A 17,484-nucleotide genomic window follows, 5' to 3' on the forward strand; every position below is an offset into this window, starting at 1 on the left:
AAGTCCTAGTGGAGGGGGTGTGACCTCGCTGTAAAAACTCCGCCCCTCAAGTCCCGCAGCAAATGATGGAACTGGCACCTGATCTGTGGAGAGAATGCGGGGAATTGCAATTTGAGTGTGGTGCTTGTCACAAAAATGTTGCCAGTGACACTCGGCGCGTCCGCGATTACGCGCGACACCTTTGTCTTTTGGACATTATGTTATTTTTAGGGGAACGATAACAACAACGGGGAATGGGCGAGATCGCGTGACAGGACAGGTTCCACTGCCCGATGAGAGAGACTGTTCGGGACGTTTCAGTCAAAGGTGCAAAGAAATTAGTCAAAATGGAGCACACGCACAGCATTTTCGCAACCTGTTCAGTCTTATGTTGCTGCGTGCATGCTGCAACTGTATGGGTGATGTTATTTAGAAAATACATAACCCAATTATTATTGCCCATAGACAACTTATTCTATCCTATGAACAGACAACGCTTTTATTCTAATGGTAGCCTAGGCTATTCGGACTTCGGAATTTAAGATTAGCCTGTAGTTTCCGGACTGATAACATGTTGTTCTAATCATTAACATTGCGTCATTGTTAGTTTTTGAAGTCAGTGTATTTGAGATAACATGTTATCACTGCCTTTCTCTGCATAATGTGTCTCTGCATACTGCGAGGCATTCTCATTGTGCTCTGATGGTTCTGACTGTACCTTACCTACGGTATATCAATAGTGCTCAATTTGATGCGATAATCTGGTAGGTTAATCACATCCCAGGGGCGAACAACAGATTTCCCCGTTAATCTATAGGCGTGAATGTGTCGGCACTTGACATCACTCATATTATGTCTGATTATAAGGATGGTCATCTGAGATCAGATTAATCTAAACGACGTGTTAAGAAAGCATTTGGTATCTATTGGTTTGCCCATTCATGTGGATGGGATATGTTGGCCGTAATGGAGAGATGCGCGATGATGTCTTCAGCACGCTGGACAGCTCTTGTGAAGATTTAAAAAACAACAACATTAATTTCACCGTTGTAGGGATCGTTTTAAATATGACACAAGCTCAATCTAAAAAATCGAGTTGGTCAAGTAGGCCTACCATAATTAGATTTCCGTTTATCAGTTGGGTTGTCACGAGAGTGCACGGTGGCGCAACACCATCACACGGCCACACTTGTGTGAGGTGTAATTTATATAGACTGTTTCGGCAGCATTGGTCTTTTGAGATAAAACAACAACAAAAAGATACACACTTGAAGTTAAAATTCTACTGATGGATATATCTTAGTAATTGCATTAAATGATAGGCCTATGACAAATAGTCCTAGACCTTGAGATCAGTTTGACTTTTGATTGATTTAATCGGTAGGCCTATATGCCTGTGGGTGCATCGAAACCCAAGATCACTGTTAAAACCATCAGTTGAATTGTCATTGGTGAAATGTTCGAACACCTGATATAAAGGAATTTAATTGCATCTCTCGTCATCAGTAGACTAGGCCTTCAGAGAGCTCACCAAGATGTACTAATATGCTAACAAATCATTGATCGTCATCACTAATTTCCATGGTAAGTGTATGAGACATCATCACAATATGTATTTAGCCTACAGTTGAAAGAATTGTGCAAATCATGATCCGCTATTCTGTCTGGAATTACAATGTATGACATGTATATAAAAAAAATATATATATATTCTGATTTCTCATTGACCTCCAGGGCCAACAGCAGCTATCAGAGGACATTGTGTGTGTGTGTGACAGTGTGTCAGTGTGTGTGTGCGTCATTGATAACAGCGATGTTGGTGCACACCCTGGTGGGTCAAGGGTTGTGTATGTTTTCAGGGGTTATAGTCCCATCCTGCATTATCACAGAGGAAGCCCCCTTTTCCATTCACATCCTCGATATGATAAGACCAAAAAAAACTGACCTGTTTACTTTTAGTACACACATAATTGTAATCTCTATGAAGAATGTCCAAGACCTTTAGTGATGCAATACTGGTACATTGTACTACAAAGGTACTGTTGTGTCTGTACTTGTGTTTTCCTGGGGAGTACATATGTATGTAACACACGCATCTGCAAAGGATGATTCACAAAGTATCTCAGTTAGAAAGTGTGGGCAGACAAATGACTAATAACCAAGAAGTGACTTTCCTTGAAAGGAAATAAATATTGTGGTATATGAAAATAATAACAATAAAAAAAAACATAAATACCAGTACTTTGCCAATGGTGAAACACCAAGAGTAATGGTAAAGAAGGCTTTGGTTGGCTTGAAAATTATTGCTATGTATTGTCAAGGACATCTTAGATATCTCTATTAGAGGCTCTGAAAATAAAATTGGTGATAGTCAACCACCCACTCACCTTCAGTCAGTTCGCCACTCACATATAGAGATAGAGAGAAATACAGAGCCTGCTCAGGAGTCATGATTCACCTTGGCAACATGCAGAGAGCCTAGCAGCAGGCCTAAATGCTAGCACAGCTCCTGTATCAAAGAGAGAGAGAGGGAGAGGGAGGGAGACACAGATAGAGCTGTGTTTTACTCCGGCTGGCCTTCGTGTGCTGCAGCCCATGCTGTTAGGAGACAGCGGGGCATTTGAAACAACAGCCTCCATTGATAGCTACCTCTTTAAGAGGGGCAATACAGTGGCCTTCACAAGGCCTTCACACAGAACTAAGCCACAGCTGTGCAGTTAGAGAGGGCCGGAGGGATGGCTGGGTGTGAATGGCTATGGGATGGCCATCAAGCCCTGCATGGGCACATAGCATGCTAATGTGAGTGAGCTACAGTAACCTCTCATCCACAGCTCTGTGTGGTCAGTGTAGGTGTCATGGATGGCAGGCAGTGTGTGAATTCATAACAGTCTCAAAATAGTCATCTTAACTATTAAATTGGAAGAGTTAAAAGAGTTTTGAGAGTGTTTTGAGAGTTAAAAGAGTTTTGATCACTTGCATTTCTCTGAATATTAACAATGCGATTTATGATGGTCAAAAGAAGCTGTGGTGAAGGTGGTGGTGATGGGGGTATTCAGGATGATGTAATCTAAGTGCACAGTGTCTAACATATGTACTAGCAGTGGGCGTGTAGAGGGGGCGTTTCCAACAAGCACAGCACAAGTATAGCTGGATTTCAACAGAGCCAAAAGAGTACATGAGCCAAAAGGCTTTGTCCAACTCAGGACCGTGTTTAATGACTGTAAAATAAACTTGGTCTAGTATTTGATAATACTTCACTGGCTAAATGAACTAAGAACATAAAATGCCCAGAGTTAAAGCCTGAAAAAGTCACAAAAACCTCTCTTCAAGAATATGTTAATCAAAGTAAGGGCTTAAGAGAGACGGGAGAAAGGGAGGAGATGAGAGGAGGGTTGAGGCTGCATCCTTGCATTAGTGTGGGGGAATGCTAGGGAGCTTTTCTGGCGCAGCTCTGCAGGACTTTGGCTGTCCATGGATGTCAGAGGGTTGAGACCTGAATGGGCTCTGACTCAGCTGAATTGCTCTGTGCGTAAGTGGGGATGGAGAGACAGAGGACAGGGCAGTGGGCTAATTTGGAAGGCTCACGGGGTCCCCATGAACAAAACTGTTGTCTCTCTCCCTTCCCTCTATCTGCATGTGTGTGTGAGTGAGTGTGTGTGTGTGTGTCTCTCTCTCTCTTTCTCTCTCTCTCTCTCTCTCTCTCTCTCTCTCTCTGTCTCCCCCTTCTCTCTCTCTGTCTGTGTGAGGTGTTTGACATGCTGGTCATGTCCCTGGGCTCCTGTGTGCTTTTCCACAGTCCTGGGTTGGGTCGGTACAGGGCCTTTCTCTCCTCCTCTCTCACCCTGGCAGCACTGTGCTGCCTTCCTTCCTGTTAGAGGCCCCAGTGCAGGATGGGAGATAAACCCCTAATCACAGGGCCCAGCGCCTGTGGGACGATAAGAGAGGCGTTTAAAGGGAAGTTTAAATCCCCCTTACCACGTGTATCTCTCAGCTGCCGTTCTTCTGTGGTAAACATCCATTCCACACCCTCCACTCCATTTCAGCTGTAGTAAAGACGGTGTGGGGTTGTGACCATTGTTGATATATGTTTTCAGAGACAACTGTGGAACTACTTACAATATATGAGATGCTCTCCATCCCTCAGTATTGTTCAGTTGAATTAAGTTGAGGTTGTTAAAACTGAATGTATATAATATATAACCTTTCCTTCAAGTGAAACAATCACATTATTGTGGAGTTGGTGGATGTTGTTCACATTAAGTGTATTAGGACAGGTTTACAATGCTGTAACTATTGTGTCAATATTGCCTGCCATATTGTGTTTTTCTTGAACATTCATGTTCCACTCCTGTCTAATATATACACACTGATCGACTTCCGTTCCTGGTACAGTAACCTGGGAAAAGCATTGCCAAATGTGCCAGCTGGCCTGAGCTCACTCTATACAGTAAAGATCCTGGAGGAGAGAATAGACGGACTTACACACACTTCCTGCATAGTGGAGCTAGCGTAACAAACCAGTTGGATATCTGTACTATGCATTGTTTTCTCTATAGAGCAAAGACCTATAGGCCAGATGGACTTCTAAGACAGCTTAGTTCCACAAACCAAGACATTCCAGCCTGAGGTCGGAGTTATCTCATCCCAGTTCCACAAAAACAGGTTACGGAGGTGCCTTGCTCCCAGGTTCCTGTTTAAAAGAACACCGCTATCCTGGATAAAACATGTTTTTAAACAGATAAATGATAAAGGCTGTCAGTCTGTTCTGTAACTCTGTTTAAAGTGGCCTTGATGGCATGTCCTCCGTTTCTGGTGCAGATATCTAACAGTCTGTCTTTTTGTGATAACTATGTCTCCTCTCCTGGTGAAAAACTAGTCTCAGACACCACAACTCACCCAAAATGTACAGCTTTGAATTCAAAGACATGTAGAAGTTATCTAAATATTAGGTATAATTATTTAAATAGATTAATAAATGCAATGTGATATGAGGCATTTTATCAAATCACATAACCTGACCTCAGCCCTGATGCAGTTCATTGAATTGAACATTTATCGTTTTCACCCCTTGGTTCTATTAATAGAAGAGGAATGTACTTGTCCCATTTCTATCTTGGTCCTTATCCATTCATATAAATTGTGGAGCTGATTCAATAGGCAACCAGTGATGCGGCTAACAGGGTTGATTTCATACAGGCCAGTGAATAGTATGACTGGAGATGTCGCTCCATGGACTATGGGCCAAGACACAAGGACTTGTTCTGGTGGTTGGGTCATCACCATACAGTAGCATTATTCCAACAAACAGATTCCCTACTACGAAACAAAATGTATTGAAATGTCCTGAGTTTTAGGCCAGATCAAGAAGGAATAGCAAGTGAACATGCAGGGGACTAGGAAGCTTGGCAATTGAAGAAACTAAACATGTTTACACCAAACATACAGTGTGTTGTAACATTTGGCTATCCAACAACATTCAACAGGAGTCAGTAAACATGAGCTTTGTCTCTGCATGCTGTTATCATCAGCACATGCCTCACACTGTGTCAGTCAACCTTGAGAACATGGCCCCCCACCCATGTCTGTGTCAAGAGCAGCTCTGAGACAGGGACCACCCTACATCCTCTCTGCCACCCTCTCCTCCCTCCACACCACAGATATTTGTTATTGGAGCCGGGGGCCGTCTTAGCTGCAGTCAGTCTGGAGGTGTGGGGTCTGCCACTGCTGACCTCCTGTGACCTCTGCTGAACTTCTGACCTCTCCTCTGGCTGTATTCTGGGATGTAGGGTCAGTGTCTGACTGTGGCCAGTGAGGTCCATCTGAGGTCTGACGAGGACCATTCATCAATATTAGCATAGAGAAGTTTAATTAGGCGTTCCCTAAAACCTGTTTTTGGAGTTGTTTCTGTCTGTAATGATTAATGATCCACTCGTATGAAAAACTTTTCCTAATTATCCTCCCAAAGCACACACATACACAACCACCTCACACACTCTCACCCAACACAAACTTTAGCAGGCGTCTCTTCCAGAGGAGAACAGCTGAGGGTTTGGATAGATCTGGGTTGACGTCTCTCCTCCTCAGGAGTCCCATCTGGGGGCTGTGTGGCGCGGCTGGAGGAGCCAGCGAGACAGTGACTAAATATAGTCGGCGGGGCAGAGAGAGCATCTTTTATCTCCTGATTTAATTATTTATCCGACAGCTCCATTGGAGTTCTACTCCTGGTCTCGGGTCATCAGTCGCAGAGAGTCTGTCTGGGTGCTATTCTCACTGAGAGTCTGAGGTTTTGGCCCCAATTCTGCTGTCAGCCTCTAACTCAACAGAGATACAACGTACAGTTAAGTACCTCTGTCAGGGCTGGTTTTCGGGGGCTAACAGGATGCCATGCGATGAGATGTGGTGTCCAGATGCAGAAACAGCATGTTTTCACTTCTTCCCGGTAGAATAGGGTAAGATCCCAAAATCGCCCCTCTGGCATAGATATATTATCAGCATACACTAATGTTCAAAGGGACTGCGCTTTAAAAGCAACCAAGTTAACGCTCCTTCATAACATTCTACAGTTGTTTTGTGTGGTCGTCCCACCCACCACCCCCAGCCTCCACCAGCTCGGTTGCTCTGTATGCAGCTTTCCGCGGGGGTTGATAAGCCATGGGCTCCCTGCCATATTGTATACCTGCATGTTGTGGTCGTTTTACTCCAGGCAGGGAGCTATACAGAGCGGAGTCATCCAATTACACCAAGCTTAATTGTAATACCATTTTCATTAAATAAATGCTTAAGCTGACGTGAGTGTCCTGACTGAACTATGAGATAGGTGAGGTGTTTTCATGTGAACTCGATTCTCCAAAAGCATTTTTTATGTCCATTTTAGGGACTAATTGTGGGGGAGAGCTATGGGGCATATTTGGGTTCATATAGGACTGAGGTTCTGTACCAGTGAAACTAGATGGTTGCTCTCTGGCAGTATTTTTAGAGACTGGGCCGTTGTAATTACCCTGCTGTCTGTGTGAACCAGCGTTCTCCGTCACAGTGGCCAACAGGGCTCCGGAACAGGAATGCTAAATACATACAAGCACAAAGCACACATGTCATTACAGTGCAAACCTCAGCCTTGGCTACAATCTTATAGTCCACATTTACACTCCCTCTACAAAGGCATAACTCTGTAGGTCTATTGATTTGCCTTGTCTTGTATCATAGACTCTCAGTAAGGTATCAAACAGTACTGGTACTACTTCAGGACAATCTGCCCTCAGCAGTATCACCTCAACCATGTCAATTCCTGTGTTTACTTCTTTCACACACAAGCCAGAATACCTTCCTAGTGTTCATTAGCAACCAGAAATCAACAGTCCAATCAACACATTTGCAGTTGTTCCTTTAGGAGGAGGAGGTGTGCATACAATAATGCTGAATATACCACACCAAGGAAATAACTTTCTTGTCATTCATTTAAATCAACTTGTATGAATTTCTGGTTCTGACTCAGCAATATTATATAGAAGTGGCCCTATAAAGGAACGAGCCCCACCAGCAGTACCCAGCCTGCGGGTGGGGAAGAGCTCTCTCTTTATGACGTCATTCTCACCCTCACCCTCACAAGCTGGTGGGAGATAAGGAAGGGAGTGCAACTTTACATCCCCAAACGTGGCTGACTTGTTCTTATCGAGGAGGGCCCTCTGACTGAGCTTAGAACTGGTGAGAATAGGGGAATGGTGTGTGCAGCACAGCATTATATGACCACAAAGAAAAAAGCAAAATATAAAATGTCTAGTTCTACTTGCAAAATACAGTAACAATAAATAACATTTTGATAGGTGTATATCACAATGGCCACAGAGGACAATGCAATCTGGATGTCAAACATGAGTGTGTGCTTGTGTGTACACATACGGTATGTGCGCACATGTGCCTGAGCACTAGCGTGTGGTGTATGTTTGTGTATGAGTTTTTATTTTATTTGATGTGACCGTTTCTAGGGCTTTTTATAATGCATCACATTGGAATGTGCTCTGGCCATTCCTGAGTAAACATTGACCATGTCCGCTCTCCCTCCCCCTGACTCCTGGTTCCTTCCATTGATCAGCCCCACACATTTATTAGCCATTGTGACAGCTTCCTGTACGGACAGGGCAAACAGGGGAAACGAAGAAGTGCGCAGAAGTGTGCAAAGTCCACCAAAACGGGGTACACAATACCTATTGTGTTTTAATTGCTTCTATTACTTCTGGAATGTTCGCCACATAGCTCTAACACTGTGCGTGTGTGTGTGTGTGTGTGTGTGTGTGTGTGTGTGTGTGTGTGTGTGTGTGTGTGTGTGTGTGTGTGTGTGTGTGTGTGTGTGTGTGTGTGACATGTGTGCGTTGCTTTGTGTGTGTGTGTGTGGCGTGTGTGTGTTTGTGTGTGTGCTTGCTATTGCACGTACGTACCTTTGTGTCCCAAACTACTGTGGAACAGGGGTTGTGGCATCTGGAAAATTACAAGCTTCAACAAAACATAGACGTAGAAAACAGTAATGGAAAGGATCAGTGTATGCAATATAAACCACTGACAATTGCATTGCATCATTGACCTTGACCCTTTACCCAGAGCGACATTGTGGAATTAGCAATTTTAGTGGAAAGAAGAAATTATGCCTTGTAATAGTTTAATTTATTCTAAAGAAAACATATTTCCTATCAAGTAATACTGTAAATCTATCTACATAACTGCATCACAAACACTGTTGCCCTGGAAATAGCATCTAGAAAATACTATCATAACTTCTTATTTCTTTAACAGGCCACATACAGTATGTGACAGTCAATGTGTTTGGCCTTGCGGTTGAGCTCATCTCCTACCACAACAATTACCTTTGACCTGGGCCTTGGGCTCAGTGCTGGTCCTGCATGATGAGTACATGTGATGACATGCCAGTGCCAGAGCTGGCCTGGTGTCATCAAACACCTCCAGAGCAGCTGCCTGGATGGTTTAGGCTTTGACTGACAGGTCACTGTCACTTCAGAGCATGCAAACACACCGCATGTCTCTGAGGCTTGGATGCCATCCATGCTCTAGTCTGTGAGAACAGCAGCGAGGCCCCAGGTGAGGAATGCCAGAGCCTAGGTTCATGTTCCATGAACCCATCAGAGGTCAAAAACCTCCAAGCAATGGTTGAGTCGTGGGACTCATTTACTGTCATAAGAAAGTACTCATATAGGAACATGATTGACTTATAAGTGATAAGTTATACAGTCTGTATGGGTAAGCAACACCAAACATACATATATGAGAGGAGAAGCACATTGAGTAGGCCTACATACATAAGTCAAAATATTGTGTTGTATACAACAAAGATACATTTGTGCTGCTTAAAAAGGCTGGAATATACCATTAGGCATCAGAGGGAGAGTACAATCCCCAATGTTGGTTGATTTTTAATTACCTTTATCAGGCATGCTTATTGTTCAGGTTGTCCAAGGCATCTTCTCATTAATGGTACTGCCCAGAACACAGGACATTAAAAGCCCATTAAGTCTGCATATGGCCAGCATATTGTTATGACAGTTGATAAATGTGCTCAATATCTAGTCTGACCCAAGGAGCCTCCCCAATGGTAGAGTACAGGGAGTGTCTGATTCACCACACATGCTCATCAATCATTCTCATTTCAAACCAAACAGTGTTAAAGCTGAAGTGGCTGCTGCTGTGTGAATGACTTTCTTTCCCGGACAGCTCTTAGCGTTTATTGATGAACAAGTGCCATCTTGTGGAGTATTTTTGCATTGCACACTTTCTCTAGGAATGTGTGAGAGCACAAGACAAGACATCAAGACCTTGTATACATACATTTAGATTTATTTCGATGAAAATATTTACAAAACAGACATACACATACATTCACAGCATCATATTGAACTGCACTTCATCAACAGTGAAAGGAAGGGGCTAAGATAGGGGGAGTGAGAGTTGTCTGGCACACACAGAGGAGGAGAAGCCTCCATCTTGAACACAGGTGCATCTGGTCCAGCCCCAGGCCCCCTCCTGTTCTCATTATCAGGAAGCAGCTGCTGGCTGGGATGCTTGGGGAGGGAGAGGTCAATCTGCAGTTCCTCACAAAATGATTGGGTTGGCAGATTCATCTGCAAGTCTTTGTTTTATGTCAGATGCTTGTTGTGCAGGGGTTGGTTCAGCTACAGCAGAGAGGGGTTTTGGTCACTAAAAGGGCTTCAATTAAGGTTCCATGACATGAAAAGCATTGGTATGGTTAAACATTTAAAGATACTGTAGCAATTGAAGTTGGCATTATAAAAACTCAGGTCTCAAATAATATTTGATAAACTATCCAGGCAAAAAAATAATAATTAAAACATAGTCTACAACAAATATATTTGGCTCTGTCATCTGTGTGCAGTTTTGGGATGTTGCTAGATGAATTTCAGTATGTCCACATATAAACCAACATTTAACATACATACAGTATGTCCCTCTGGCATACACTCTCCTCCAGGTATCAGGTGGTTGACTCAGTAATGGTGGTCAGCTGAGGGAGAGGTCCTCCTGAAACAAACACACAGTCATAAAATAGAAGCAAAGATAAACATGCAGTAGACATACAGGAAAGTATAACACAAAGTTGTCGTCTACACAATCTATATATCACTCTAACGTAAGAGCTTATCATACGGAAGGAACAAACTTTTATTTTGTTCACAATGTTGGTTATGCTGCCTGCCAGACTGATAAAAACAGACTGAAGAGGATGTGGCCATCTGAGATAAAATCTGTGTAGCATGGCCCCTCTCTCAGTCTCTGATTCCCCGGTGAACCTGATTAAAGGTGCAATCTGTAATTCAAACAACAACAAAGTGGGCTCCCCGTCACATTTCTGGTAAACAGCTGAAGGATGGGGCTGGCGAAATGTAAGCACTCTCAATTTCATATATAGAGATGTGGATGCAAGGATTGACTATCCATGAGATTAGCATTATAGTTTTAACCATGTTTTCAAGCTATACAGTGTTTGTTTTGTATATATGCTTATGCTTATTGTATATATGCTTATATTTTGGGTTCTCATGGGGTAAGACAGTTGAACTGACGCATTTAGAAGTTACATTCTTCAAGAATCAATGGCTATATATCTTACATTTAAAAGTCCAAGAATGGATGCACCAATTACAGATGGCCTCTTTAATGGTATGTTATTGGGACATACCTCGACCCTGTGCTTATCACTGGGATGTGTCGTGTACAGTGTGAGGAAGAGCAGTTTCTGAGAGGAAGTGTGTTGCATCGGCTCACAGGAGAGGTGGACACAAAGAGAGTCTTTGTCCAGGGATGGCCTTAGGGCAAGCATCACAATGTGGACAATCCGGCATGACTCTGTCTGGCACCAATGCTTACATAAGTAAGGACTACTCACACTAAGTAAGGACTCTCAGCCCAAAGCCATCCTCCACTCACTCCCTCTCATTCACACACTCACAAACAAACACAAACACAGCATGTAACTTTTTTGTGTGCATGTTTTCAACTTACAACATACTCCCAGACCACAAAAGTAGGATGCAGAACTCTCTGGGATAGAGCAATCCAACTAGAGCTTTGTGAATATATATCTATATATTATATATATCATCATATACCTAAGTCATATGTACAGTAAGGAGGGGCTGTAGTTACCTGAAGCCAGTAGCTGAGCTGCCTTCCTGTCTTGTGTGATGTACAGGGCGGTCATGAGGAAGAACAGTCCCCCCAGGACCCCCACAAAGGGGCAGAGCATGAAGCTGTACTCCAGACTGCGGAAACTCCACGCATGAGAGCCTGGGTTGTATTTACTTAGAGCATCAGAGATCTACAGTAGGTTGGGAGAGGGCTAGTGGTCATTAACATACATAAGGATTGAGATTGTGTTTGATCAAAAATATACTACGACAGTATAATCTGTTGGGATTATCTGTGTCTCAGATGATGGGGGTATGCAAATGACACTATATACATGTAACCAGTACTCTACAATAAGATGAGTAACAGCCCGTACCGCGCCAATCAGGTAAGGACTTCCAGCATCCCCTAGGAGATGAAGGACCGTGATCTGCAGAGCTTCCGCTGTAGCTCTCCTGGTTGGTACAACGACATACTGAAAACCACATGGAACACAGACAGAGAGCAACTCAGTGACGTTTGAGCTGTAGCCAAATTCAAGGCTTTTTCAACTACATAATGTCAAACTGCTGTTAATACTTTTTACAACATGAGTCCCACTCACCAGCAGGATGTCTGCTAGAATGGCCCAGTTCAGAGACAGTAGAATCTCCCCAATGCCGATGAACACCTGGGCAAAATGAGATGTGGAAAATATAGACATCATCTGCTTCACTTGTGCTTGGGCTAAAGCAAAACTACAGTATGTAAGTAAGTAACAGCACAATTTAGTCAAATTATATTGTGTACACCTCAGTTGGTGGATACTAGGGAATGCAGGAAGGGCTTTCTTACATAAGTGGCAGGGATGCTGGTTGATGCTAGTACGATAGCGATGAAGAAGCAAGGGGCAGAGCAGAGCATGCCCACAGCACAGATGAGAGGGTCAGCGTTGGGTACTCTGTCCTTCACCTTCATGGAGATGAGAGAACCCAGGCACACTCCCAGAATCCCTGTCACTATCGTAACTATACCAAAGATGTAACTGTGTAGGGAACAAAATCAAGTCGCTACTGAAACTTTGTTCAAAGACATAAAAACAACATTTGATGGGAGAAGGTCAAAGGTCAGTCTGTACCTGTCAGAGGTGTCGCAGGGCTCAGTGGTGCATGGGGGCCTGAGCCCCTGAGTGACCCAAGCTCTGGTCAGGAAGGTGGGCGTCCAGAAGGCCAGGGCCCCCGTCAGAAAGGCCATGGCAGTCACTCCCAGAGTGGACAACACAAAACTCTTACTGGGGGAACAAGCATGAGCACAGATCAAATACGGGTTCATCTGAGGTATAAAAAAAACAACAACTGATATCAATGCCATTGGGACACAGTACTTCATTAAGGAGAGTAAATACTTCTTCAAAAGGTACTTGATGTCCTCCAAGTATGTGCTGTGTGCTACAAGCCCCTCTCCATGGGTTTCTGATGCCCCCCTGGGGGGGTTGGGGCACAGCAGGATCAGCAGGAGGAGGCCCAGGAAACCCAGGATGGGATTGAGCTGACAGAGAGCACATATGAGTCATCAGCTACTGTACAGAGAGCATAACCCCACCCTGTCACGCCACCCTCACTAGTCAGGATACCATTTTTAACTGCTCCTCCATAAAAGACAACACTGTTAGAGCTCAAATTAGGTTATGCAATGACAGGCACATGTGACATAAACAGGAAACTACAATACTAAATTACATTTCCTCACCCTTAGAGCCCAATGCCAGTCCCCAGTAGCACTGGCAACCGAGGATCCTACTATATATCCAAGACCACTGAAAAACACAGGATATCAATGGAGCAGATTCAACACAGATATGTCTTATATTATTACTTATATGCCACTTATATGCCACTTTGTGTGAGTACATTTTGTCTATTGTGCATATCTAACTGGTGAGGCAAGAATATAAAACACTCTCTTTTCATGGATCTTTGGAGTAAAGATTGCACCATGCATAACATGTATTTACAACACTGTGACATATGTATGCTAATCTTCGGTAGGTATAAATAATGACTTTTTCCAATCCACTATGCATAGGGAGCAACATACTTAGGGTTAATTAACAGTACCTTCCAACAGGGATAAAAATGTAGAAGGCAGAGATCATGATGGTCCTCTTAACACCAGAGAAGAGGTCTCCTATAATGGTAGGGGCGATGGTGGAGTAGCTGGCCTCTCCTGTCCCAACCAACGCTCTCATTAGCACCAGCAGCCAGAAGTACTGAGGAGACCACAACACCGATGTTACAAGGCTGCAGAGACAGCTATGGCCTTTTCTGCAGAATCATACTGAGGCTCTTAGTCAACAAAAGGTGAGGTGAGATGACTGCAAGGACTTTCCAACACATGTTACATGTCTAGTTACAGACAATAGTAGGCCTACTTGAGTCTGAGGTTAATTTCACAATAGAGCAAAGTTGTTGTGACCTCAGGCAATAGAAGTCCCCTCCTAATTAGATAAGGAAACATCAAACAGATCTTAATTTGACAATATTTGATTTACCGACTCTGTGATGAAAGAGCTGCTCAGGGTTGTCATAATCCACACACTCAGCCCGCCAATCATGATATACTTCCTGTTGTACCGGTCGCCAAGGTAACCAAAGATAGGAGCCAAAAGTATGAAACTGCAGATAAAAACTGTAAACGCATTAACATGAGATGGTCTTCGTGTCTGCACCATCATGAGACAGATCACTCAATTAGTTTGAGTGAGAGTTATCTCCTCTTAAAGACTCTTGCCATGACACTGTATGTTTTACCCACAAGACGAGAGATATTGATTAAAGGAAGCACCTTTCAAACAATTGAACATAACTATTCTGCAATCCTGATGAGTGAAAATTGTTTGTATTTGTAGTCCAGAGACAATCTGTCCTTGCTCATGGACCTTTTATTTTGCTTATGTTAGTTAAGTCTGCTCCCTGCTGCATCCCCATATTGCCTTAATTATGACCCAGTGTGTAAGAGTGCAAGGTGATTTATTTTCTGCACACATCCACAGGCACAGATGGTAATCAGGATTCATTGGAGCAGATACTATGTGTGACATACACATGCCCTCCGTGCAGAACGTTGGACAAAACCCCCCCGAAAAAACTAAATGCACATGGAGATATTGAATATCTGTGAGCTGACAACCAACACTGTAATGGCAACTGTAAAATCAGAACCCATACGATTGCATCAGTACACAGGAAGGAAGTGGTTCATTATCAACTAAAATAATCTAGTATTCTTCCTGTCTGATGTAAGAGTCTCTGATGTGAAGATTTCTACAATAATTTTACAGAGGTTGTAAAAGTATGCATCATCATCATATACCTGTCTGTAGTAGGCCAGATGTGCTGTCATTTATATCAAAGTATTTCTGGATACTCAGGAGGACCCCTTTGAGAAAAAGGAAAGAAAAAGAAAACAAATAACAATTCAGTGTTCCAATGCATAGATGTATGGAAAACCAATCATGCATGTTGACTGTTTTCAACTGAAGCGCAGATTCTCACCTGCAATTGTGTATCGGTCCATGTAGTTGAGTAAGTTCACATAACAGAGTATAGCCACTGCTATATAGGAGCGTCTTGGTGAGATTCCTGTTGCCCTGACTGAGGATATTTCAGTGACTGGGGGACAGTCAGCAATGGAGCCATAGTGTGGTGTTGAATTTGATCCCAAACTCAGGCAAGTTTTCTCTTCGTCTTGGCGAGACATCACTGGACCATTAGTCTCCATAGCAATCAACCCTTCCTTCACACGCCTGAGACAGAAAAGAAACTTAGGAGGTAAGAGTGAAAGTTGTCACCGACTGGAAATACTCTGTACTGAGAAAGAGACTTGTTTTACCACATTTATCAGATAATGTCTGTGATGTCAGGTACAGTACATGAGTCTGCCATGGACATGCTCTGACCCTGTATATGTAACTTTAGATGAATTGTCAGTGTCACAATTGTGTTAGTGGACTAACAATAGAGTGAGAGAGTAAACAAATCCATAAGTGATTCAGATGGCATGGTTTCTTCTTTTACCTCCTGACCTGATTACTTTATAGGATTATTACCCAGTATTACTGCTGCTCAATTCTGGACCATGTTTCTTTGGCCAAGTCACCCATCTATTTTTGTAGAAATAAGTTTATCTTGTTTGAAGAAGCACTTTGCAAATCACCTTTGTGAGAATAACAGAATTTGGTGGGAATGGTTCTCTCACTATGTCTAAATCAATTGAGGCTGGTGGGGGGAGAAATGAGAAGACGGCTCATTGTAATGCATGGAATAGAATGCGGAATAGTTTGATACCATTGATACCAGTCCTCATTCCATTCCATGCATTACAATGAGCCTGCTCGATTTCTACCCCCACCAGCCTCCTCTGGTCTGAATGTGGTTGACAGTTCAAAGAAAAAAGGAAGAAGACTTTTGTAATCCTCCAGGTTATGTCTCAACATAACATTGGTTGATTTAGTGAAGTTGGTTCAACATTAACCCTGCATTAAGCTCAGGGCTGTTAATGTTTAACTTCATACATGTGTTACAAACAACTCTATATAAACCAGGTCAGATATAGTAAGGTGATATATTGTATATGAAAATGGTGTGGTCTGTTGTCAGGCCTAATGGTACCTACATGTACTCTGCTTAGTGCTTTATTAAATGAAAAACGGTATTCAAAAATGTCTATGGTAACAATCTAAAATCATTAGTCTTGCACAGTAACAATGTATGTTTCAATGATTAGATTATTATGGTTTCCTGCAGTCTAGAATGGTCCTGTTTGGCTCAGTTGGTAGCAATGCTAAGGTTGTGGGTTTGTTACCACCACTGGGACCATATATTTTAAAAATGTATGCATTCACTGTACTGTAAAGATAAAAGTGTCTGCTAAATGGAATATATATATATACAGTATATAGAGAATTCAAAAAGTTGCAAAAAGAACTGTTCTAGATGCAGTGCATGCTTACAGAATAGTCCCAGTGTTCTCTCCCAAGTGGCAGTGCAATTGCAACAATGCGGCAATTATGCATTGATATAAAAATCTCTTCCCAGAGCAACAGAATACAATGGAATGGAATTGTTTATGACAGAAACATGCCAAGAACTGGGTCTATCTTTGAAACATGATATACATGTATGTACCTACTATGAAATTAGTTATGTTAAAAAAGGATGAGGAAATATGAGGAAAAGGGTTTCTTTCACATGATTATGTTGTTTAAACACAGTGTACACCTCAATGTTAAGCCAATGTCAACAATAGTCCCTGTACTGTAGCTTAATACAGTTTGAATGTTATATGTTCATTATCAAAGTTACACAAGTAATCTTACTGGTTAAGAGGTCTTGATGTCTTCCTCAGCTCATTCCATGTTTGTTGTTTTCATTGACGATGTTTACTCCATGTGTGCCTCTGGGGCATTACAGAGAGAGCATGTAAAAATCTCCCTTAGGCACGAATGCTGCTGGGCTATTAAATTAGCAAAGGGTCCAGCCCCTTCAGAGTTGGTCATATGCTCTCACACAGTTCCTTACTGTGATGCAATGTTGAACTCAAGCCAATAAAACATTTTTTTGAAACCCTCATTTCCAATGGAATAAAATATGAATGTAAATGCTTGGTTATCTCGAGCCAGGTGACAAATACAACTCAGCAAAAAGTCAAATGAACTTGTATGATACTTCTATTCATAATATAGATGTCCATAGATATACATCAAATATGGGAATGCTCCATAATCTGGGATCTCTCCACTCCTCAGACACTTAAATGATTTAATTTAACGACTCTTGTAAAGTAGTTGCCAGGACAACATAACAGGCCATTATGTAA

General features: G+C 42.6%; 1 protein-coding gene across 2 annotated transcripts; it reads right to left on the reverse strand.

The window, feature by feature from the left end:
• Window positions 1-9,872: 9,872 nt before the first annotated feature.
• On the reverse strand, window positions 9,873-15,465 carry spns3 (SPNS lysolipid transporter 3, sphingosine-1-phosphate (putative)). Of its 2 annotated transcripts, XM_083687010.1 has the most exons (13): window positions 15,162-15,465; window positions 14,980-15,045; window positions 14,159-14,295; window positions 13,725-13,876; window positions 13,357-13,423; window positions 13,013-13,155; window positions 12,746-12,898; window positions 12,463-12,652; window positions 12,233-12,298; window positions 12,005-12,103; window positions 11,647-11,818; window positions 10,436-10,521; window positions 9,873-10,154 (listed from the first exon to the last, which is right to left on the reverse strand). In XM_083687010.1, exons 1-12 carry the CDS (start codon window positions 15,385-15,387, stop codon window positions 10,475-10,477), a joined length of 1,518 nt encoding a protein of 505 aa, XP_083543136.1. In that variant the 5' UTR covers window positions 15,388-15,465; the 3' UTR covers window positions 9,873-10,154; window positions 10,436-10,474. The 2 variants fall into 2 exon arrangements, with proteins under 2 accessions (XP_083543136.1, XP_083543135.1); XM_083687009.1 differs by lacking the exons at window positions 14,159-14,295; window positions 14,980-15,045; window positions 15,162-15,465 and having other exon boundaries at window positions 10,440-10,521; window positions 13,725-13,863.
• Between the last annotated feature and the right edge of the window lie 2,019 nt (window positions 15,466-17,484).

Source organism: Argentina silus, assembly GCF_951799395.1.
Source record: "Argentina silus genome assembly, chromosome: 2".
NCBI lineage: Eukaryota > Metazoa > Chordata > Actinopteri > Argentiniformes > Argentinidae > Argentina > Argentina silus.